The 23673-nt window shown below is 46.8% G+C and overlaps 1 protein-coding gene across 1 annotated transcript; it reads left to right on the top strand.

The window, feature by feature from the left end:
• Positions 1 to 16908: 16908 nt before the first annotated feature.
• On the top strand, positions 16909 to 19357 carry LOC109758048 (uncharacterized GPI-anchored protein At4g28100). Its single transcript, XM_020316889.4, has 2 exons — positions 16909 to 17639; positions 18753 to 19357. The coding sequence occupies exons 1-2, from the start codon at positions 17022 to 17024 to the stop codon at positions 19128 to 19130; spliced, it is 996 nt and encodes a 331-aa protein (XP_020172478.1). The 5' UTR covers positions 16909 to 17021; the 3' UTR covers positions 19131 to 19357.
• The last annotated feature ends 4316 nt before the right edge of the window (positions 19358 to 23673 follow it).

Below are 23673 nucleotides of genomic sequence, written 5' to 3'. Positions count from 1 at the left end.
GGAGCGGCTAGGTATTTAAACCTGAGGACACACAGTCCCGGACACACAGTCCTCACCGTATTCTCCTTGAGCTAAGGTCACACAGACCTCGCCCAATCACTCGTGGTAAGTCTTCAGGTGACTTCCGAACCTTCACAAACTCGGTCACTCGGCGATCCACAATTCCTCTTGGATGCTCTAGACCATGACGCCTAACCGTCTGGAAGAAGCACAGTCTTCAAAGGTAACAAGCGTCGGATCCACACAGGATCAATCTCTTTAGTGATGCTCAATCACTTTGGGTTTGTAGGTGTTTGGGTTTGGGTTTTCCTCACTTGATGATTTTCGCTCAAAGTCCTCGGAGGATGGGATGCTCTCAAATGACAAGTGTCAGTTTCTCTCAGAGCAGCCAACCAACTAGTGGTTGTAGGGGGCGGCTATTTATAGCCTAGGGAGCAGCCCGACATGATAAGACATAAATGCCCTTCAATGATATGACCGTTAGGTGGGTAGATATTTTGGAACAGCTGGCACAAGGCACAACAACGGTCGGAAATTTGAGTATCAAATTCCCCAGGGCTATCATGTTCCTCACTGTGTAGGCAATCCGCACTGGCGAATTCCTAACTCTTCAGTCAGAACAAATTCCTCAGAGACCAGAAGAACTTCGTCTCTGTCATTGAAGAATATGACTGAACTGAATGAGATTTCCAATGGCTTCGCTCGAAGGGATTGGTAGGTGTAGGATTTTGAGTTGAGCATCACATGGAAAATTTTCCTTAGTATTTCCTCAACCCCCTTTAACAGTACGGTGTTTCCTATGACTCAAGAAAGATAAAATGAAACTACGAAAACAAAAGTCTTCACGCTTCATGTTCCTCGTATGAATACCAAGTCTTCAAGGTCACACCAATTTCTTCACTTTCAAAGTCTTTAGAAAGTCTTCAGAAATCCAAAGTCTTCAGTCGAAGAACTTCATTTTTAGGGGTCGACTTTCTTTGTAAATATCAAACTCCTCATAGACTTATAGACCTGTGTACACTCATAAACACATTAGTCCCTTAACCTATAAGTCTTCAATACACCAAAATCACTAAGGGGCACTAGATGCACTTACAATCTCCCCCTTTTTGGTGATTGATGACAATATATGTTAAGTTTTCAATGGGGATAAACATATGAAGTGATACTGATATTGATGAATTTGATTGCAAGATATAGAAGAACTCCCCCTGAAGATATGCATAGTGAGGATTTTGCTTTTGAAGCAATGCACACTTGAAGAGTAGAATCATGGAGATCTCCCCCCTATATCTTGTAATTCATACACGCATTTGACATAATATATGAAGAATTTGAAATGCATGATGAAATATGGTGACTGATGAAATTCAGCATGCGTGCATAAACATTAATGAGGAATAAGCATGCAGAAAACCACAGCAAAAGTATCAGGCCACCATAGAGTTTAAGTTTACAACTCGATCCGACAAAGTCATCAGAAGAACGAGAGTTGTAACTTAGCAAAAAAACGCCCATATAGGATAGACCCGCTTGAAGACTAACTCAAATTTCTCCCCCTTTGTCATCGAATGACCAAAAGGATCGAAAATGAGGACTAACGCCCCTGAAGAATATCAAGTTGATGAAGGAGCGCCAGCGTTGTTGGGGTCGATTGTTGATGTAGGGCCTGCCGCAGTGTCGTCCAAGTCTTCATGCTCGTCGGTGTCGCGCGATGAAGAATAGGAGCTGGCCACCAAGGAAGGAACCTTGACCTTCTTGTACTTCTTCGGTGGAGGAGCAGACCAGTCAAAATCTTCCTTGAGACCCATTTTCTTCAGATCTTCTTCGCTATAAATGTGAGATAGAACAACCCATGTACGGTTGAAGGTTTCATGGAGGTAGTAATGGTTTTTCTTCACTGCATTGTGGGTAGCAGTCATGTTGTGAAGAATTGAACCAAACTGACGCTTGACCCATTTGTGATTTCGATCAACCTTCTGGTGAAGACTGAGGAGAAGCTCATGATCAGTCATTACCCTGGGAGCTGTGCCTTGAGGATTTTGCTTGGGTGCGTTGGCGGTAGAGTCATGAGTGGCAGAGTCGTCATTGGTGGAGTAGGATGCAGCTTTGCGAAATTGACCATCCAATGGACGAATGCCTTCATCAATAACAGCAGAAGCCTTGCCCTTGTTATCAGCTGAGGAAAATGTTTGTTTGAGGACTTCAATCAGGGGCAAGTAGCTGCAATGGTTCAGTGTATCAGCTTCGTAGTTGAGTGAAGACCTTGTTCTGATGAATCTCATAATCCACGGAGCATAAGGCTTCAACTCAAATGGTGACATTGCGACATTGGCCAGAGTCCTCATGAAGAAATCATGGAAGTTGACGGGAACACCATGCATGATGTTGAAAAGCAGATTCTTCATGATGCCAACGACTTCTTTTTCATTCGAGTCATGACCCTTGATAGGACTCAATGTCTTCGTCAAAATGCGATAGACAGTCCGAGGCACATATAGCAGTTCCTTCAAGAGGAATTTGGTTCTTGTGGCCTGACCTGGCTTCAATGGCTTCATCAGCACTTGCATATAGTGATCTGTAAGCTTAGGCTCTTGGTACATGCGACGAGCAGCTTCAAGGGGAGGACTGAGAGGCAAAGCACGAAGCAATTCAGTAGTTGGTGCCTTATAGTGAGTGTTTTCAGTCATCCAGTCCAGCACCCATGAATTCACATCTTCAGAATCTCGTGTGATGTGCAGTGTTGCATAAAATTGAAGAATGAGTTCTTCATTCCAATCACAGTTATTAGTGCAGAAATTTAACAGTCCAGCGTCGTGAAGAACACTGAGTACTGGCACGAAGCACGGCAGAGATTCCATATCCACGTGAGGAATGTGCTCATGATCGAAGACTTTGTCTTTGTTGAACAACACTGAGGAATAGAAATTGGTCTGGCAGGCAGTCCAGAAACGCCTCTTCCTTATGCGAGCAGAGTCATAGGGGTTGTAATCAGTGAAGAATTCGTGCTCGCCGAAGAAATCATCAGTCTTGAATTTTTGCTTCCTTGAGAATGGATCCTTTGGCTTGGGTTGAGGAGTGTCAGTCAGTTGCATCACAACCTCAGGAATCGCAATCTCAGGTTCTTCGGGCTGAGGAATTTCTGGTTCCTCTTCAGTGGCAGTATGTGTCTTCAAAGATTCATCAGCAGCAGTTTCTTCAGCACTAGTGGCTGGAATTTCTTCATGGATAGACGGAGTGGGTGAGTTTCTTCAGAGCCCAATGGAACAGTATGTGCTGGGGACTGAGGGATTTGCTGCAATGGCATGAACAAAGGAGAGTTGGGATGTTGACTATCCCAAAAGTCATCATTCAACAATGGAGTAGTACTCCCAATGTCCACGTCAGAGTTTTGTTCATCCAATTCCTCAACGTCGGCCTCTTCAGCAGTGAACTGAGGCATGGGCGAGGAGACAATTGGAGTTGAAGGGATTGCGTTCGCTTCAATTTCTTCATCCATCTGCTCTGAGGAAACAGCAGAGGAAATGTCTTCATCGGATTCACTTGGAATCACATAATCTTCATCAAAATGAACAAGGTCCTTTGATGGCATGGTTGAGATAGGAACAACATCAATTGGGTTGTCACATGAGCTAGTCAATGGCTTCATCTTCTTCAGGGCTGGAGAATCTGATGAACTTGATGCCTTCCTTTTCTTCACAGCTGCACGCTCTGCAGCCTTGGTCTTCTTCACATCTGAAGCAGATGGAAGGATTGGAGTTGGGGTAGGCGCAGGAGGAGCAGAGGAATTGGGTTGAATTTCTTCAGGCACAACTGATGCAGTTGCCCTGACTTCTTCATTTTCTTCAGGCGCACCACTAGTGGATGCCCTGGCAATTTCTTCAGCGGCTGGAATGCAGTCATCAGCCCTGGAACTCACATTTTCTTCAGCAGCCTGATTTTCATTAGCGGTGCTGGCGTGCTCTTCAGTTGGTTGATCAGATGCTTCAGCTTAAGGAATTCCTGGTTGCGATGGAGCTGCAACCTTTGTAGTGAATTTCTCCGTCAGTTTTACAAACCGGACCTTGGCTCCTTGCCAATCAGCATAGTAAGCATTGAAGTCATCGCTGAGGCCTTTGATTTCAGCCTGAATCTTTACTAGTTCTTCAGTTGTCATAGAGACAACGTTTTTCTTCAGGTAGCGCTCCTTCCTGTACTGAGCTTTCTTCAACTGCCTGGCCTTCTCAAATTTCCATTTTTCTTCTTCTTCAATGAAGGCAGTCAAAACATGACTTTGACCAGGAGTGAGCTTCATTTTTGGCAAAGGAGTGTTGGGATCCTTGTGCCAGAGGTCGATGAAGTTGAGGATTAGCTTCGGATTCAGAAGCACTGGCACGTTGCTTCCTTTGGCTCTAGCGGCCTTGACTTGTCTGTCTCTGATGATTTTGGCTAGTTCATCATCATCAGCCTCATCATCATCAGAGGGCACTTGGAAGGCGACCTGCTTCTTGTGAGGACTTGGTCGAGGACCTCGTCCAGCAGTGGTCTTCTTCTTCAGCAGAGAGGGGCCAGCTGAGGAACTTGGAGCAGCTGAGGAACTTGCAGAGGCTCCTGAGGCAATAGATATGTCTGTGGTCCTTTGGCACGTGGCGAGATGCACTGGTGCTGAGGATTTGGACGGAGCAGCCGAAGACTTTGGCGGAGGAGCTGAGGACTTTGGAGGAGCAGGAGCAGTTTGAGGAGTTGGCCGTGAGGGCTTTGAGGAATCTGGCCGTGAGGGCATTGCTGAGGAACTTGGCCTTGAGGGCATTGAAGGTGAAGCACTTGGCTTATGCGCATGCTTCTTTGCCATGGCCTTCTTCGGCTTGCTAGCAGAGGCCTCAGCAGTGGCAGCAGCAGCAGAGTCTTTGTTGAATTTCCTCACTGCTTCTCTTGCTTGTCTAGCCAACTTGGCCTGGCACTTGGCCCATTCATCAGGATAATCCTCACCGCGCTTGAGGCTAGTGGGATCTGCTTCTTGGCCAAGTGCCAATGGAGGTCTTGGGCATGGAGGATTGAGTGCGAATTTCTTCATGTACTTAGGAGTGACATATCTGTACTCCCTCCATTCCCGTGCCCATCTCCTTTCTATCCTTTGGATGCGCACCTTGCGCTGATTTTTGTCCTCTTTTCCAAACTTGGCCTCATCAGGAGTGCAGTAGTCAGCATATATGTCATCAGGGATTTCAAAAGCAGTATTGACCTCATGCCTCTTTCCTCCCTTCTGTGGCTTCTTTCCATCAGCCATTTTCTTCAGATGAGGAATTTGAACAATGGAATTCTCTGAAGATGTATGCAACTTATCTTCGAGGAACGCTGCAAATGAGTTAAGTTGATGAGAACCTAGTGATTCAGCAACGGACATGAGTACCTATGAACAGAGTATAGTTGCGAGGAATTTGGAGAGGTCATATGCGTTCTCAGAAGGTTTTGTAAAAAGAACAAGTTTGAGAAATTTGACCAGATGAGTCTTGAAGAATTTCACTAAGCTTTCTTTGTCTTAGGTTCCAGAGTAGTATAGATAGAGAATCCACACAACTGAGGAATCTTGAAGAAAAACGTAGCTTAGAGAAACGAATCAAGAACAGATGACATGTGAGGTGTTTAGAGTGTGAAGATTTGAAGAAAAACACCTTTGAAGATTTTGTAGAAAATGTTTGAATCAATGAGGGCAGTAAAACTAACTTTTAATTACCCTGGACAAAGAACACGACGAACTGGGATGTGGAGATGTGAAGTTCGTCAGTGCAGATCTTCCACGCCCTAGCTTGGCAGAGGAAGACAGCTACGACGGCGGCGGAGTGAAGAAATCTGCAGCCGGCGCGAGTACGAAGGCGACGAGGTCGAGGCAGTGAAGCTCTTCCTCACCGGCGACGATGGAGTAGCGGCGGCGCTAGGGTTTGAGAAGCTTGAGCTGGAGAGAGGTCGGGCGGAGTAAAAGAGAAGTGAGGAAGGGGAGGGTATTTATAGCCACGGTGAAAAACTGTTCGCCCGAAGAATTTGGACGAACGTGCCCCTGACCCTTCTCATTCGCTTGACATGTGTCACCCACGTACTGAGAAGTGGAGATCGTGTGAGATCGTGGGTGAATAGATAAGTATTATCGTGGGATGCAGAACGGTTTGAGCGGCAAAACCGAAAATTTTGGATAAGATAAGTTTTAACGTTCCGTTCGCAAATTCTTCAGCTGACAAGGACACAGTGAAGATTTTGAATGAGTTTCAAATAGAACGCACATGAAGAATTTGTGAATAGATTTGGTTGAGTATAGCATAGAGGGGGAAGGGTCCGATCACATTCACTTAGCAAAAACAACCAACTTGAAGAAATAGCAATAAGTGAATGCTGTAGAGGACATAAACTCATATATATAGACGATGAAGAAAAACGACGGACAACGTGAAGATAATGCAAAGTTAAAGAAAATGAACAACTGGGGAATTTCAAAACTGAGGAAAAACTCAAATAGAAGATTTTCAACTTTTGGAGGTGGCGAGATCCACCGTATAAGAATGATGATTTCAGACACCGCGTACAATTGTCGTAGGGCTCTGAGAATCAAATTCTTCGTTAATTTCCTCACACTTAGAGTGTTAGTCTTCATTGATTGAAGAAAAACGTTTCTTCATGTGTTGCACATCTAAGTCATAAATTTTGCATAAGTGTTAGGATGAGTGTCCTTTTCAAAGAACATTCGAAGATTCTAGGATATTTAGCTCACACCGCAACTTGCTAAATCTCTTCTCATCCAAGGGCTTTGTGAAGATATCGGCTAGCTGTTCTTCAGTCTTCACATGCTCAATAGAAATGTCGCCCTTCAACACATGATCACGAAGAAAATGATGACGAATCTGAATGTGCTTTGTCTTCGAGTGCTGAACTGGGATGTGAGCAATCTTGATGGCACTCTCATTGTCACAGAAGAGAGGCACATTCTTCACGTTGACGTCGTAGTCCTTGACAGTTTGCTTCATCCACAGCAATTGAGCACAGCAAGAACCAGCAGCAATGTACTCAGCTTTAGCAGTAGACAGTGATACGTAGTTCTGTTTCTTCGAGGACCAACAGACCAAAGATCGTCCAAGGAAATGGCATGTGCCAGATGTTGACTTGCGGTCCACACGGTCACCAGCATAGTCAAAGTTAGAATATCCAATGAGATCAAAAGCCGAGCCCTTGGGGTACCATAATCCAAGTGTTGGTGTGTGAGCTAGATATCGAAGAATATGCTTCATAGCCTTATGGTGTGATTCCTTTGGTGTAGCTTGAAATCGGGCACACATGCAAACACTAAGCATTATATCTGGCCTAGATGCACATAAGTACAATAAAGAACCAATCATGGAGCGGTATACCTTATGATCGAAATCAATACCATTTTCATCAGTGCACAGATGGCCATTTGTGGGCATAGGGATTTCGACTCCTTTGCAATCTTGCATGCCGAATTTCCTCAGTACATCCTTGAGGTATTTCTCCTGAGATATGAATATGCCATTGCGTTGTTGACGAATTTGAAGACCTAAGAAGAATTTCAATTCTCCCATCATAGACATTTGATATTCTTCACTCATCATATATGCAAATTCATCACACGCCCGAGGGGCCTGCTTGAGGCCATAGAGGGCCTTATTGAGTCTGAAGACTTTGTCAGGATTCTTTGGATCTTCAAAACCTGGGGGTTGAGCAACATATACTTATTCCTCAAGCTTACCATTGAGGAATGCACTTTTCACATCCATTTGATATAGAGTGATATCATGATGGTTAGCATAAGCAAGTAATATGCGAATAGCCTCAAGTCTAGCAACAGGTGCAAAAGTTTCATCCAAATCAATTCCTTCAACCTGTGTATAGCCTTGAGCTACAAGCCGTGCCTTATTCCTCACCACAAGGCCATTTTCATCACTTTGTGCCAATTGTATTGTGCTTGCGAGGATCTGGACGTTTGGCCAGTTCCCAGACGTTGTTGAGCTCGAATTGATGTAGTTCTTCTTGCATAGCTTGAATCCACTCAGGCTCCATAAATGCTTCATCTACCTTAGTGGGCTCTGTGATAGAGACAAAAGCAAAGTGCCCACAAAAGTTAGACAAATGTGAAGCTCTTAAGCGTGTGAGAGGACCTGGTGCTTCAATGTCATCGATGATTTTCTCAATCTGCACTTCTTTTGCAACGCGAGGATGAGCTGGTTGTCGTCGAGGAATTTGATCAGCATTTTCTTTAGCACCATTTTCTTCAGCATTTTCTTCAGGTGCATTAGCTCGACGTTCTTCACGTTCTGGAATGAATTCTCCAGCAGATTCTTCGAGTGGAATGACATCCTCAGTAGCCTTGAACTTGATAGTTTCCTCAGGTGCTGGTTCATCTATCACAGAAGGTAGGTGCTCTCTTTGCGAGCCATTAGTTTCATCGAACCGCACATCTACAGTTTCAACAACCTTGTGAAGAACGTTGTTGAAGACTCTGTGGGTGTGCGAGTCCTTTCCGTAACCAAGCATAAAACCTTCATGTGCTTTCGGTGCAAATTTTGAGTTGTGATGAGGATCTCTAATCCAACATTTAGCACCGAAGACTTTGAAATAACTCACATTGGGTTTCTTGTCAGTGAGGAGTTCATAGGCAGTCTTCTTGAAGAATTTGTGAAGATATACTCTGTTGATGATGTGGCACGCAATATCAATTGCATCAATCCAAAAATGACGAGGCGTTTTGTATTCATCAAGCATAGTGCAAGCCATCTCAGCAAGAGTCCTGTTCTTGCGCTCCACGACGCCATTCTGCTGAGGAGTATAAGGAGCAGATAACTCATGAGTAATACCAAGTTCATCAAGATATTCATCAAGAACAGAATTCTTGTACTCAGTTCCATTGTCACTTCTGATGTGCTTGATCTTCACACCAAAGATGGTTGAAGCCCTTGAGGAAAAACGTTTGAAGACTTCCTGCACTTCATGTTTGTAAGTAACAATGTGTACCCATGTGTAACAAGAGTAATCATCAACAATAACAAAGCCATGTTGAGATGCATCATTTGAAACTGCAGAATAATGGTTAGGACCGAAGAGATCCATGTGAAGCAATTCAAATGGTCGAGTAGTAGTCATGATAGTCTTCGCTGGATGCTTAGCCTTTATCATCTTTCCAGCTTCACAGGCTCCGCATAAGTGATCCTTGAGGAATTTGACATTCTCAATGCCAATGACATGCTTCTTCTTCGCAAGCGTGTGCAAATTCCTCATGCCTGCATGACCAAGTCGTCGATGCCATAGCCAGCCTTCTGAAGCTTTTGCAAGTAGGCACATAGCTGGTTGTGGTCCTGTAGAGAAATCAACAATATACAAGTCTCCTCTCCTAAAGCCTTCGAAGACTTTGGAATTTTCAGCTTCCATGATCACAACACAACGATACTTTCCAAACACAACAACCATATCAAGATCGCAAAGCATTGAGACAGACATGAGGTTGCATCCTAAGGACTCGACAAGCATGACTTTGTCCATGTGTCGATCCTTTGAGATCGCAACCTTACCTAGACCCAATACCTGACTTTTTCCTTTGTCCGCAAAGATGATATGCTTCAGATGCGATGGTGATAAGGGAGCATCCATCAATAGATTCTTGTCACCAGTCATGTGATTTGTACATCCACTATCGAGGACCCACTCAGTAGCTTTGGGTTGATCATCCTGCAGATGAATTAGTACAACTTACGAACTCATATACTTCATCAGTGAAGAATATGACATCACAATTCATCAGATCAATTTCATCAAGTAATAGAATAGATAAAGCAATGTGAGGACGTGAGAAATGAGAGTTCATTTCTTCATGATTAGCCTGCGTCCTTTCAGGCAATTTTCAGGTCTCCAGCAAATTCTTCAGACGTTTTAGCATGTCTGGAGACCTGACCCTGCATAAGAGATTAGTTCTTTTTCTTCACCACCCACATCTGAAGGGGTGGCAAAGAGTTCATCACTCTGCGAGCTCCATATGAGAAAGGTGGCATAGAAGCCAGTCCATTTCGTTTCACATAAGAGGAGTTAGGATAAGCATATGAATAAGCAGAGAAATTCTTCGAAGACTTATGAACATAATGGTTAGAAGAATAATGCTCATATTCATAGCCCTTAGCCCTTCCCTACGAAACAAGGTGTTAGCACGATGATGTTCATATGAGGACTTTGATCCGTTTGAGAAATTTGGTCCGTATGAGGACTTGGATCCATATGAAGAATTTGGTCCATATGAAGAGTTTGATCTGTGGTTCCTGTTCTTCACTGGTGGTGTCATGAGGACATTCACCTGAAGATTTTCAAGGCAACTTTTGGGAACCCAGATTTTCTTCATAAGAGAACCGTTCCTGCAGTTAGTGCCAACATATCTAGCAAATACTTCACCATTCTGATTTTTGAACAGTTTATAGTTGGAGTCGAGTGACTCATCAGAAGAATGAGGAGATTCACATGTAAAGCCAGATAAATTGGATGGATCAACTGGAGGTCCCTTTGCAGCAACCCATGAGGTTTTGGGGTACTGCTCAGGCTTCCAATATGTACCATCAGCATTGAGTTTCCTCTCAAAGGCAATACCCTCTTTCCTAGGGTTCCTGTTGAGGCTCTGCTTTTTAAGCACATCACAAAGAGTCTGATGCCCTTTGAGGCTTTTGTACATGCCTGTCATGTACAATTCCTTCAGCCCTGCATCATCAGTGATACTAGCAATGTCCTGAGATGAGGAATTAGTGATAGCAGAGACAGGTGAAGAATTTGTAGCAGAAGAAGCATTTGAACATTCAGGTGAAGAATTAGCAGATTCACGTTCAATGCACTTCAAGCATGGAGGAACAAATTCTTCCTGAGCAGCGCTGATTTGTTGAGCAAGTAATGAATCGCGCTCCTTCTGAAGATCTTCATAGCTCACTCTTAGCATTTCAAGATCTTGCTTTCTCTGAAGAAATTCATAAGAAAGCTTCTCATGATCAGATAAGAGAGTGTTATGACGACCTTGAAGGTTGTCAAACCTAGACTGAAGTCTCTGAAGACTCTCAGCCAAAGCTTTGAACTGATCCATTTCTTCACCCAACATATCATCGCTCTTATTTAGCATGTATTGAACTTTTTCCAAAGCTCTTTGTTGTTTAGTGGCAAGGGAAGCAAGTTTGACATAGCTGGGTCCAAATTCATCGCCAGATTCATCATCACTGGATTCAGATAGGTAGCATTCAGTTACCTTTGCATCTTTTGCCATAAGGCAAGGTGTAGAAGATGATGATTCTGGTTCGAATGTCATCGCTTTGAGAGATTCCTTGAAGTCCTCAAACCAAGGATCATGACGGGTTCGATGACCTTCATAGACTTCAGAGAGATGGTCCCAGATAAGCTTCGCATTATCGATATGCATGATGTTCCTGAACTGGTTTTGAGACAGACAGGAGCAGATGACGTCCTTCGCCGTCAGGTTGAGAAGGGTGAACTTGCGAATGTCATCAGCTTCAGCCATCTTGCACAAATCAGTAAGACCAATCTCAGTGACGGTCCACAGCTCACTATTCATCGCCATGAGACGCTTCTTCATCATTTCCTTCCACTTGGGATACTCGTGACCGTCAAAGATGGGGCATGACACGGTCTTCATTCCTGTGGTCGACATAACTAAAACTCCAGGCGGTCAAACCAAAATCACACAGAACAAGGGAGTACCTCGCTCTGATACCAATTGAAAGTGCGTTATATCGACTAGAGGGGGGTGAATAGGCGATTTTTATGAATTCTTCACTGAGGATTTTGCGGGTGAGGAAATTCCTTAGCGAAGAACTACTTGCAGCGGAATAAGTACTCAAAAATAAACATAACAGAACACAAGCATGGTCATCATGATGAAGTGAAGACGAGCACAGAGTACAGAAGAAAAAAAAAGCGTAAGCACAGGATAACACAGGATGAAGACAAATAGACTGAAGAAATTGAACTTAGGAAATTGAGAAAGTCTTCAGTCAAAGTCTTCAAACACAGATATGAATAAGTGCACAACACAGTTATGAGGAAATGAAAGAGTTGAGGAAATAGAACCAGTAAGCTTGGTGAAGACAATGATTTGGTAGACCAGTTCCAACTGTTGTCTCAGTTGTACGTCTGGTTGGAGGGGCTAGGTATTTAAACCTGAGGACACACAGTCCCGGACACACAGTCCTCACCATATTCTCCTTGAGCTAAGGTCACACAAACCTCGCCCAATCACTCGTGGTAAGTCTTCAGGTGACTTCTGAACCTTCACAAACTCGGTCACTCGGCGATCCACAATTTCTCTTGGATGCTCTAGACCATGACGCCTAACCGTCTGAAAGAAGCACAGTCTTCAAAGGTAACAAGTGTCGGATCCACGTAGGATCAATCTCTTCAGTGATGCTCAATCACTTTGGGTTTGTATGTGTTTGGGTTTGGGTTTTCCTCACTTGATGATTTTCGCTCAAAGTCCTCGGAGGATGGGATGCTCTCAAATGACAAGTGTCAGTTTCTCTCGGAGCAGCCAACCAACTAGTGGTTGTAGGGGGCGGCTATTTATAGCCTAGGGAGCAGCCCGACATGATAAGACATAAATGCCCTTCAATGATATGACCGTTAGGTGGGTAGATATTTTGGGACAGCTGGCACAAGGCACAGCAACGGTCGGAAATTTGAGTATCAAATTACTCAGGGCTATCATGTTCCTCACTGTGTAGGCAATCCGCACTGGCGAATTCCTAACTCCTCAGTCAAACAAATTCCTCAGAGACCAGAAGAACTTCGTCTCTGTCACTGAAGAATATGACTGAACTGAATGAGATTTCCAATGGCTTCACTCGAAGGGATTGGTAGGTGTAGGATTTTGAGTTGAGCATCACATGGAAAATTTTCCTTAGTATTTCCTCGACCCCCTTTAACAGTGCGGTGTTTCCTATGACTCAAGAAAGAGAAAATAAAACTACGAAAACAAAAGTCTTCACGCTTCATGTTCCTCGTATGAATACCAAGTCTTCAAGGTCACACCAATTTCTTCACTTTCAAAGTCTTTAGAAAGTCTTCAGAAATCCAAAGTCTTCAGTCGAAGAACTTCATTTTTAGGGGTCGACTTTCTCTGTAAATATCAAACTCCTCATAGACTTATAGACTTGTGTACACTCATAAACACATTAGTCCCTTAACCTATAAGTCTTCAATACACCAAAATCACTAAGGGGCACTAGATGCACTTACAATCGTTCGTAGAGAGCTCAAACCATTGTATCCTTGCATCATCTTTCTTGGTTCTTGTTTGGTGTTTCTCTTGGTGAGTTTTCGAGCTCATGGTCATCTTCATGACAAGCTCGAGTTCATCTAAAACGGAGTTCTTGTATGCATCTTCTATGATGTTTTCGATGATGGAGTTTATGTCGGGTCCTCACTGATGGAGGTTTCACATCTCTATATCATAGGCATAATCTCTATTGCCACTTCTGAAGTTTTCCAGTCGCGGCAACTCTTGTCGTTAGCTTTCTATCAAGCTTGAGTTCGTCGAAATCGGTGTTCGTTTGCAGAAGTTATGGCAGTTTTGGTCTTCTTGCATCCTTCTGTTTTGTTTGGGTAGTTTTTCAGTTTGAGCGGTAGTAGAGAGCGGTAGTACCGCTCCCCCGAGCGGTAGTACCGCTTAGGCGGTACTTCCGCTGACAAGTACTGCTTCCACTTCCGCTTATTTTTATGCTTCCGTTGCCCAATCAGCTTGAGCGGTAGTAGAGCGGTAGTAGAGAGCGGCAGTACCTCTCTAAGCGGTAGTACCTCTCGAGCGGTACTACCTCTCTGGCAGATCTATAAATCGTGTTTTTCTGTCTCGTTGGGCTGTTTTGACCGTGCTAAGCAGTAGTACCGCTCCCCAAGCGGTAGTAACGCTTTAGCACGACTTGTGGGCATAACGGTTGGATTCGGGGTGCCTATTTAAGGGGGCCTTCTTCCCCAATGGTCCCCATCCTTTTGAGCTCATGTTTACCCCCCATTGTTGACCTTCTTTGAGCTTGCTATCTCTCAATCCCTCCAATGATTCTTTCTACTTCTTGAGGGAAAAGAAGAGGAGATCTAGATCCACATTTTCACCAATCACTTTCTCCTCTATGTGAGGGGAACCCCTTGAATCTAGACCTTGGAGTTCTTTGTGTTCTCTTCTTCGTTCTTCCTATCATTTTCCTCCATAGCATTAGTTGTTGTGGCGGGATTTGGGAGAGAAGGACTTGGGCACTCCGTGTGCCCTTACCATTGCATTTGGTGCATCAGTTTGAGTTCTCCACGGTGATACGTGGAAGTGAAAGGTGAGAAGCTTATTACTCTTTGGTGTTTGGGCACCCTAGAGCTTGTTCCTCTTGGGTGCTTTGGTGCCCTAGATGATTGGTGTGTTTAGAGGTCAATAATTGTGGTGTAAAGCTCCGGGCAAGCGTCAGGGTCTCCAATTAGGTTGTGGAGATCACCCCGAGCAATTTGTACGGGCTCCGGTGACCGCCCCTAAGGGTTGCCAAAGTGTACGGGTTTGGTGACCGGCCCCAAGGGTTGCCATTTGTACGGGTTCGGTGACCGCCCTTAAGGGTCCCTTAATGGAATCACGACATCTTGCATTGTGCGAGGGCGTGAGGAGATTATGGTGGCCCTAGTGGCTTTTTGGGGAGCATTGTGCCTCCACACATCTCCAAACGGAGATTAGCATCCGCAAGGGTGTGAACTTCGGGATACATCGTCGTCTCCGCGTGCCTCAGTTATCTCTTATCCGAACCCTTTACTTATGCACTTTACTTTGTGATAGCCATAGTGTTCATATTATATATCTTACTATCGCTTAGTTGTTTATATTGGTTAGTATAAATGGTTAGTGCACATAGGTGAGCCTAGTTGGTTTAGGTTTTGTGCTTGACAAATTAAACGCTAGTTTTATTTTGCCCACCCCGTCTTGGTGACATCCACGATTTTTCATCAAGTTCTCAAGTTCAAGGACCTACAAATTCATGGTAGTTTTTGGTTATACCACTAATGCATACATATAATTTTCAGTACCAACATAAAATTATAGTGAGAATCGCGGCGGCCGAGGATGTTTGTCCTCCTCTAAGACTCATTAAAGACCGGCTATGTAATGGTTAAAAAAATAAAACCAAAATTATACTTCATTAACAGGTTATTGAGGATCGGTTAGAAAATAACCTTAGTCCAGGATAGAAATGATTCTACGTGACGCTCTCCTGGCCTCTACCCCCATGGCGATGGCGTGCGTTTTCATGTGTTTGGAGGATTCCGCGGGGTGTTTAGGTCGCGTAGCAGCATTGCAGTGCCATCCTTTGGGATCTTGACCCGGCTGTCTCATCATATCATGGCAGAAAAGAACTTACCCCGGCAGTGAATGGTTGATGACCCTATCACAAATTCACCACACAGCAACAGGCGGCCGGTGTCGATCACTTTTTGAGATGTTCTTCATCGGTACTCGAAGTGCTTCGAGTCATGATGAGCAACTCTGGAAAACACATGTTTTCTTGTGTTGATGGAGTACTAGGCTTGGTCCCATGCGCTAAGAATGTTTTTTTTGCGTGAAAACTTTCTATCTATTCATCAATTGTGAAGGTAGTACAAAAAACACTAGAAGTAAAATTTACATCTATGTCCGTAGACCATCTAGTGACGACTACAAGCACTAGAGCGAGCCGAGGCGCGCCGCCATCATCACCCCTCCCTCCTTGGAGCCGGACAAACATTGTTGCAGTAGACAGTCGGGAAGTCGTCGTGCTAAGGCCCCATAGTACCAGCGCACCAGAACAACAACCGTCACCGATGAAGAGAAGCATTGATCGGAAGGATCCAACCTGCAGACACATAGACATAGATGAACGAAGATCGAATCCAGACGGATCCACCGAAGACAAACACCGACCGAATCCCACGAGATCCGCCGGAGACACACCTCTACACGCCCTCCGACGACGCTTGAAACATCACCGGGACGGGGGCCAGGCGGGGAGGACTTTATTCCATGTTCAAGAAGCCGCCGCCGCCCCGCCTTCTTGCTTATGCCACAAACCCTAACAAAACTTAGAAAAACGCCCAAAAACGGAGCCCTCCCACCGGCAAGAGCCGGGATCCACCGTGCCTCCATGGTCCAAGGACCATAGAAGACAAAGCGGACCGACGGCGGCAGGGAAACCCTGGATGGGAGTCGTATATATAGAATGAGATGTTGTGCTCAGAATGTCTTTGATTCCAAATAATTTCAAAGTATTTCTTTTAGATTATAATCTTCTTTTTCAACCAAAGGGGTCTGACGGTCCCCATTTCATTACGAAAATGGAGTAAAAACATACCATAAATCTTTTTAATTGCAATATCTCTCTCAAACAATGAGTTTGCGAGACCTCGGTTAACCCAGTCTTTTTGTACTTTATACTAAAGTTGCGACAAGTAACATGAATCAGAGGGAGTAGCAATTTGCCTGCACATCCCGCAAAAAAAAATGCAATTTCCCTCCCCCTTTCAGCTCTTAGTCTTGTACTCCCTCCGTAAACTAATATAAAAGTGTTTAGATCACTAAAACATAGGGAGTACTAGAATTCATGCAGGTTGATGTGACATTACAATTCCCCCTTTTCTACACTTAAGAGTCTTTAAACCGTTGAGAGAAATACACATGAAATTAGACTCCGACTAGTCAAGAGATGCGTTTGGCCGGCCTTCCGACACAGGGAGTAGAGTAAAATACGAATCAAAATACAACACAGAAATACGATGTCACATAGTAGTATTTCTTTACAGAGGGAGTAGGGAGTAGAGTACACTCGATCCAGGCGCGTACGTATATTATAGTTGTAGCATCCTCCAGACCCAAAAAAAATCCCCAGGTATGAAGGCAAACATCCCTCCCTCCCTGGATATCGCCTGTATAAAACCCAGTTCCCAACGCCACCACAGCCCCACGCCTCTCACCACTCTCCACCGCCACCGCCACCTCCTCGCCGGCGACAATGTCGGTGCACGTCGCGGCCGCGGCGGTTCTCATCGCGCTCCTCGTCCCCGCCCGAGCCTCGGACGTCTCCTCGTTCCCGCTCACGCAGACGCAGTCTCCGGCCAACGCCTCCGCGGCGCCCTCCTCCCCGCCCTGCCGCCTCGACCTCTCCGCGGAGCTCTTCGGCGGCGTGGCCGCGGCGTGCGGGGCCGGCGGCGGGCCGGGCTCCCTGGACCGCGGCCGCTGCTGCCCCGTGCTCGCGGCCTGGCTCTTCGCGGCGCACGCGCGCACGGCGCTCTCCGTCCCGGCGCCGGCGCCGGCGCTGGCGGGCGAGGGCCTGGACGGGGACGAGGGCCCCATGGTCCCGTACGACAACCAGCGGTGCGTGGACGCGCTGGGCACCGCGCTGGAGAAGCGCGGGGTGGCGCTGCAGCGGCCCAACGCGACCTGCGACACGGTGATCTGCTTCTGCGGCATCCGGCTCCACCAGATCGGCTCGCTCCGCTGCCCCGCCGCGTTCGCCGTCGGCGCCGCCGCCAGGAACGCCACGCCCACCGCCGCGGTGAAGGACCTGGAGAAGAGCTGCCGCAACGCATCCTACGCCGGCTGCTCCCGCTGCGTCCAGTCCCTGCAAAAGGTTTGCTCCTTTCTTTGCTCCGCCTTTTTCCCTTCGCAGCTTTCGTGCTCTTCTCTCTTTTCTTTAACTTGTGCTCTAAAATCTACCACCGAGTAGTACAGTATTTCTTCAAGGGTTCATCATGTTGATGCATTTCTGGTTTTCTTTTCATTATCCTGAAGCTTCGACCTCTTCATGATAGAGTACTACTACATTTTAATTGGTCGTTAGCTTAAGTGCAGCAGTAGCTTAGCTAGGACTAGGAGCAATGCCCTTTTCCTCCGTGTGCTTTATCTTCTTTTATCGAGCAGAAAGAGCCCATTTGACATCCAGGAGATCCCCCTTTCCACACAGAAAGGCCCTTTCTGCTCACATTATTGGTTCACATGCTCAGATGGGCTTCCTCCTTGTTCTTGAGCTGATCACTAATCATTAGCTACTTGATTGTAGTATTTCTTTGTGAAAGCATTGCGCTCCCATTTCTTGAGCTGATCACTAATCATTACTAGTACTACTTAGCATTACAAGATACTCGATTACAGGACCATGTCTTGTACAATAGCGTTGGAAAGCAAGCCATACTAGTATCAAGACAGCAAGGCCAGATTCTTGGTCCAATGCCACAGGCCATAGCAATGATGAATTGAATCATTTAGTTTGTTAACCACCTGCTACATCGAACGTTGTTGATTATTGAAGAGAGTTTGTCCTTGACTTGTTTGTCGCGCATCCTCATTGGCATTGGCATTGGCTTCCTAAACTGAACAGTGAATAACACACCTCTGTCTGTACTTTTGCTCTTTGTACTGACAGTTCATGAATTTAGGAAGCTGTAATCTTTGACATTGTTCTGTACCCGAGATTTTGGTGTAAGAACAAGAAGATCGACTCGAGAGCATGTGCCTGATCAAGTGGTCGTGCATGGGCAGCATTTATTGAGGATTTCAGAGGGCCAGGCAATCCAAATGTTCGTAGTAACATTCAGTTCTGAAACAGCGAAACACCCACCAACTTCGCAACAACCTGCATTGCATCCACGTCCCTGCATGGAACACATTAAATGCATTTCATCAGGGTTCGCTCTCCTTGAAATCGGAGAGAGGAGTTTAACCTGTGGTATCTACTTGTGATCAGGTGAAGGGGAACGTGAGCCGGGAGGTCGCCGGCGGCGACCGCGCCCGGCGGATGCTGGGGCTGGACTGCCAGCTGATGGGCCTGACGTGGCTGCTGGCCAAGAACAAGACGGTGTACATCCCCACCGTGTCCGCCGTGCTGCGCGCCATGCTCTACACCGCGCACCCCACCGAGTCCGGCGGCCACTCCAAGGTCAGCGGCGGCGGCGCGGCGCCGCCGCGGTGCAGCCCGGACCAGGAGAACATGCCGCTGGCCGTGGACTCGCTGCAGTTCGAGCACGCCGGCAGCACGAGCTCGGCCGCGGCCCTGCTCCGCGGCGTCTGCGGCTCCCTCCTCTGCCTGGCGCTCTACTGCTTCGTCTGGGACGCGTTCTTGTAGACAGGGCATGCAGTGTGGATTAAGCTAAGCTTGTTGATAGAGTATTTTGTAGGAGCTGGTTGGTTGGTTGGTGTTAGGGATTAGCTTCCTTTTTGCTTGCACAGTGTTGCAGATCGAATTAGCGGATTGCACCGGTGGGTCTCTAGTAACCCCACCCGTGCTTTTATCCTTGGGTTATTACCCTGCTACATTGGGGAAGTAGTAGTCGTAACTTGTTCAAGCCGAAACTATTTCTTTTGGCATGTGCACGAGCAACGAAAAAAGCAAGAAAAATGAGCCGCGGGTATGGTGGATCTGTTGAAAAAGAAGAGTCGGTTTTTGGTTTGTGGCAACGGATTTTCTTTTGAAGAAGAGAGGCAGGGTCAGGGTGGCAGGCTCTAGGGCAGGTCAGGTGAAGACGACAACGAGGGGGAGGTTTTCTTGGCTTTGGCGCGACAGTTCACGTGGTAGGTAGCGTCGTGTCGTGTGTGGGTGTGGGTCAGTGGGTGTCGTCTAGTGTGCATCTGCATGTCGTCCTTTCTTGTGTCTGTCTGGCCTGGGGTGGTGTGGTGTCCCTGCCCGCCCGCATCTTGTTCCGTGGTGTTTGCCTCTTGCTCTTCTTCGATTTCCCAGCCAGACAGCGGCCCAAGAAAAGATGATAACCAACCCAACGTTTTTTTCTTTCTCAGTGTCATTTTGCTGGGTTTTTTTTTTTCAAAAATATCAGAGCAGCTCCAATATAAAAGAAATCATCAACAGCGCAGCGCCAAGGGATAGAAGCATTTTTCAAAACAAGATAGCCTCCACCTCTGACATTGTCAGAGAATTGAGAAATTCGATGGAGCTATGGAGACTCGCGGGAGCGAGCTGTATTGAGAGCCCCTTCGGGGAACCATCGTGAGATTATAGGTTTTTGAGAGGCCTTCTTTTTATTTTTCTCTCCGTTTTTTCCTTGGTCCCTGACCGCCAAACACCTTTTGTTATCACCATGTTCTCCCTGCTATGAATAAATGAAATAGACAGCAATTGCTGGACATTTTCAAAAAAAAAAATGAACGCGCGCTTTGTTCGCTTTTCGTCCACTTGGGTCGGCCAGGCGGACGTGCGCGTGCGCATTCTGAAATGGGTCGGCTTGACCGCCCAACGGGGAGGCCGACCCAAATGTGCCATCGTGAAAAAAAACTCGCATGAAATAAACATAATTAGACATAAGTGGCCGGTCAAACGTCGGCCAAAGTCCACTTAAACCTAATTAAACATTAACTAAAACATTAGAAAAAGTCTGCGCCCGCCTGCTGTCGCCCCGCACACTGCCCTAGACGTCGTCGGCCTTGCACATGCCCTTGCCGTCGACGCCGCCGTCGTTGGTGAGGTCGATGAAGACCGAAGCAGGGCCAGCCCACCCGAACATCGCTTGGTACGCTGCCAGGGCAGCCTCCTCCGGCGTCTGCTCGGGCGGCGGCATTGCAGCCAGCCGCGCGCGCTCCTCCTCCTCCTCCTCGAGCCGGAGCGCCTCCGCGTCGCGTTGGAGCATGGCCTCGTAGCGCATCTGCTCCTCGCCATCGGCCTGCTCCAGGCGGAGCCAGTGCTCCTTCCAGCGCTCGAGGTGGGCCGCCTCCTACGCCGGCGTCACGGCGAAGTGGACGGGAGGCACGCTCACCCACTCGCGGTACTGGCCCGTCCACGAGTAGGCCTCCTCTGGCCAAGTGGGTGGAGGCGGGGAGCGCTTCCGCGTCGGCTCCGGCTCCGGCTTCTGCTTGGGCTGGACGGGCGGCGACGGTGGCGGTGGCGGCACGAAGAGCGGGGTGTGGACGGAGTCCCCCGCCGCCGACAGGGCAAGGGCTTGCTCCAGCCCGTGCCAGTGCGCGTCCTCCTCTAGGCGGCTAGCCTCCAGCGCGTGCTGCAGGGCCTCCTCGAGGGCGGCTTGGTACTCCGCCTCCGCCTCCCTGTCCTCCGGCTCTACCTGCGGGGGCGGCGGTGGGAACGGCGTCGACACCCGAACGCCGTTGCTCCTCGTGTTCGAGGGCGATCCAAGCCTCCCAGTTGGGAGAGTCCGCGGCATACTCTGGCAGCCGATGTAGAAAATATGCCCTAGAGGCAATAATAAAGCTGTTATTTATATTTCCTTATATCATGATAAATGTTTATTATTCATGCTAGAATTGTATTAATCAGAAACTTAGTACATGTGTGAATACATAGACAAAACAGAGTGTCCCTAGTATGCCTCTACTTGACTAGCTCGTTAATCAAAGATGGTTAAGTTTCCTAAACCATAGACATGTGTTGTCATTTGATGAACGGGATCACATCATTAGAGAATGATGTGATGGACAAGACCCATCCGTTAGCTTAGCATAATGATCGTTTAGTTTTATTGCTATTGCTTTCTTCATGACTTATACATGTTCCTCTGACTATGAGATTATGCAACTCCCGAATATAGGAGGAACACCTTGTGTGCTATCAAACATCACAACGTAACTGGGTGATTATAAAGATGCTCTATAGGTGTCTCCGAAGGTGTTTGTTGAGTTTGCATAGATCAAGATTAGGATTTGTCACTTCGTGTATCGGAGAGGTATCTCTGGGCCCTCTCGGTAATGCACATCACTATAAGCCTTGCAAGCAATGTGACTAATGAGTTAGTCACGGGATGATGCACTACGGAACAAGTAAAGAGACTTGCCAGTAACGAGATTGAACTAGGTATGAGGATACCGACGATCGAATCTCGGGCAAGTAACATACCGATGACAAAGGGAATAACATATGTTGTTATGCGGTTTGACCGATAAAGATCTTCGTAGAATATGTAGGAGCCAATATGAGCATCCAGGTTCCGCTATTGGTTATTGACCGGAGAGGTGTCTCGGTCATGTCTACGTAGTTCTCGAACCCGTAGGGTCCGCACGCTTAACGTTCGATGACGATTTGTATTATGAGTTATGTGTTTTGATGACCGAAGTTTGTTCGGAGTACCAGATGAGATCATGGACATGACGAGGAGTCTCGAAATGGTCGAGAGGTAAAGATTGATATATTGGAAGGCTATATTCGGACACCGGAATGGTTTCGGAGTGATTCGGGTATTTTTCGGAGTACCGGGAGGTTACCGGAACCCCCCGGGGAAGTAATGGGCCTTATTGGGTCATAAGGGAGAAGAGGAGGCAGGCCAAGGGGAGGTGCCCCCCCCCCCCATGGAGTCCGAATTGGACGAGGGGAGGGAGCGGCGCCCCCCTTGCCCTTTCCTACTCCCTCCCCCTTTCCCTCTTTCCTACTCCGAAAAGGAAAGGGGAATCCTAGTAGGACTTGGGAGTCCTAGTAGGACTCCCCACCATGGCGCGCCCCCTAGGCCGGCGGCCTCCTCCTATATACGAGGGCAGGGGGCACCCCAAAGCACAACAGACAAGACTTTTTCTTAGCCGTGTGCGGTGCCCCCTCCATAGTTTACGCCTCCGGTCATATTCTTGCAGTGCTTAGGCGAAGCCCTGTGCGGATAACTTCATCATCACCGTTGACATGCCGTCGTGCTGACGGCACTCATCTACTTCCTTGACGCTCTACTGGATTAAGAGTTCGAGGGACGTCATCGGGCTAAACGTGTGCAGAACTCGGAGGTGCCGTACGTTCGGTACTTGGATCGGTTGGATCATGAAGACGTTCGACTACATCATCCGCGTTAACATAACGCTCCCCCTTTCGGTCTACGAGGGTACGTGGACACACTCTCCCCCTCTCGTTGCTGTGCATCTCGTAGATAGATCTTGCGTGATCGTAGGATTTTTTTTGAAATTGCATGCTACGTTCCCCAACAGTGGCATCCGAGCCAGGCTATGCGTAGATGATATATGCATGAGTAGAACACACAGAGTTGTGAGCGATAATAGTCATACTGCTTACCACCAACGTCTTACTTTGATTCGGCGGTATTGTTGGATGAAGCGGCCCGGACCGACATTACATGACCGCGTTCATGAGACTGGTTCTACCGACGTGCTTCGCACACAGGTGGCTAACGGGTGTATGTTTCTCCAACTTTAGTTGAATCGAGTTTGACTACGGCCGGTCCTTGTTGAAGGTTAAAACAACACACTTGATGAAAAATTGTTGTGGTTTTGATGCGTAGGTAGGAACGGTTCTTGCTAGAAGCCCATAGCAGCCACGTAAAACTTGCAACAACAAAGTAGGGGACGTCTAACTTGTTTTTGCAGGGCATATTGTGATGTGATATGGTCAAGACGTGATGAGATATAAATTATTGTATGAGATGATCATGTTTTGTAAAAGTTATCGGCAACTGGCAGGAGCCTTATGGTTGTCGCTTTATTGTATGAAATGCAATCACCATGTAATTGCTTTACTTTATCACTAAGCGGTAGCGATAGTCGTAGAAACAATAGTTGGCGAGACGACAACGATGCTATGATGGAGATGAAGGTGTCAAGCCGGTGACGATGGAGATTAGGACGGTACTTTTGAGATGGAGATCAAAGGCACAAGATGATGATGGCCATATCATGTCACATATTTTGATTACATGTGATGTTTATCTTTTATGCAT

Source organism: Aegilops tauschii, chromosome 2, assembly GCF_002575655.3.
Source record: "Aegilops tauschii subsp. strangulata cultivar AL8/78 chromosome 2, Aet v6.0, whole genome shotgun sequence".
Lineage (NCBI taxonomy): Eukaryota > Viridiplantae > Streptophyta > Magnoliopsida > Poales > Poaceae > Aegilops > Aegilops tauschii.
Note: the sequence above shows the minus strand (reverse complement) of the source record. Positions and strands in the feature narration are given on the sequence as shown.

Excerpts from the sequence above, each read along its gene's own strand:
- LOC109758048 (XM_020316889.4), top strand. The coding sequence starts at position 17,022 with ATGTCGGTGCACGTCGCGGCCGCGGCGGTTCTCATCGCGCTCCTCGTC. Across the intron at positions 17,640-18,752 it reads GCGTCCAGTCCCTGCAAAAG|GTGAAGGGGAACGTGAGCCG; the intron begins GTTTGCTCCTTT and ends ACTTGTGATCAG.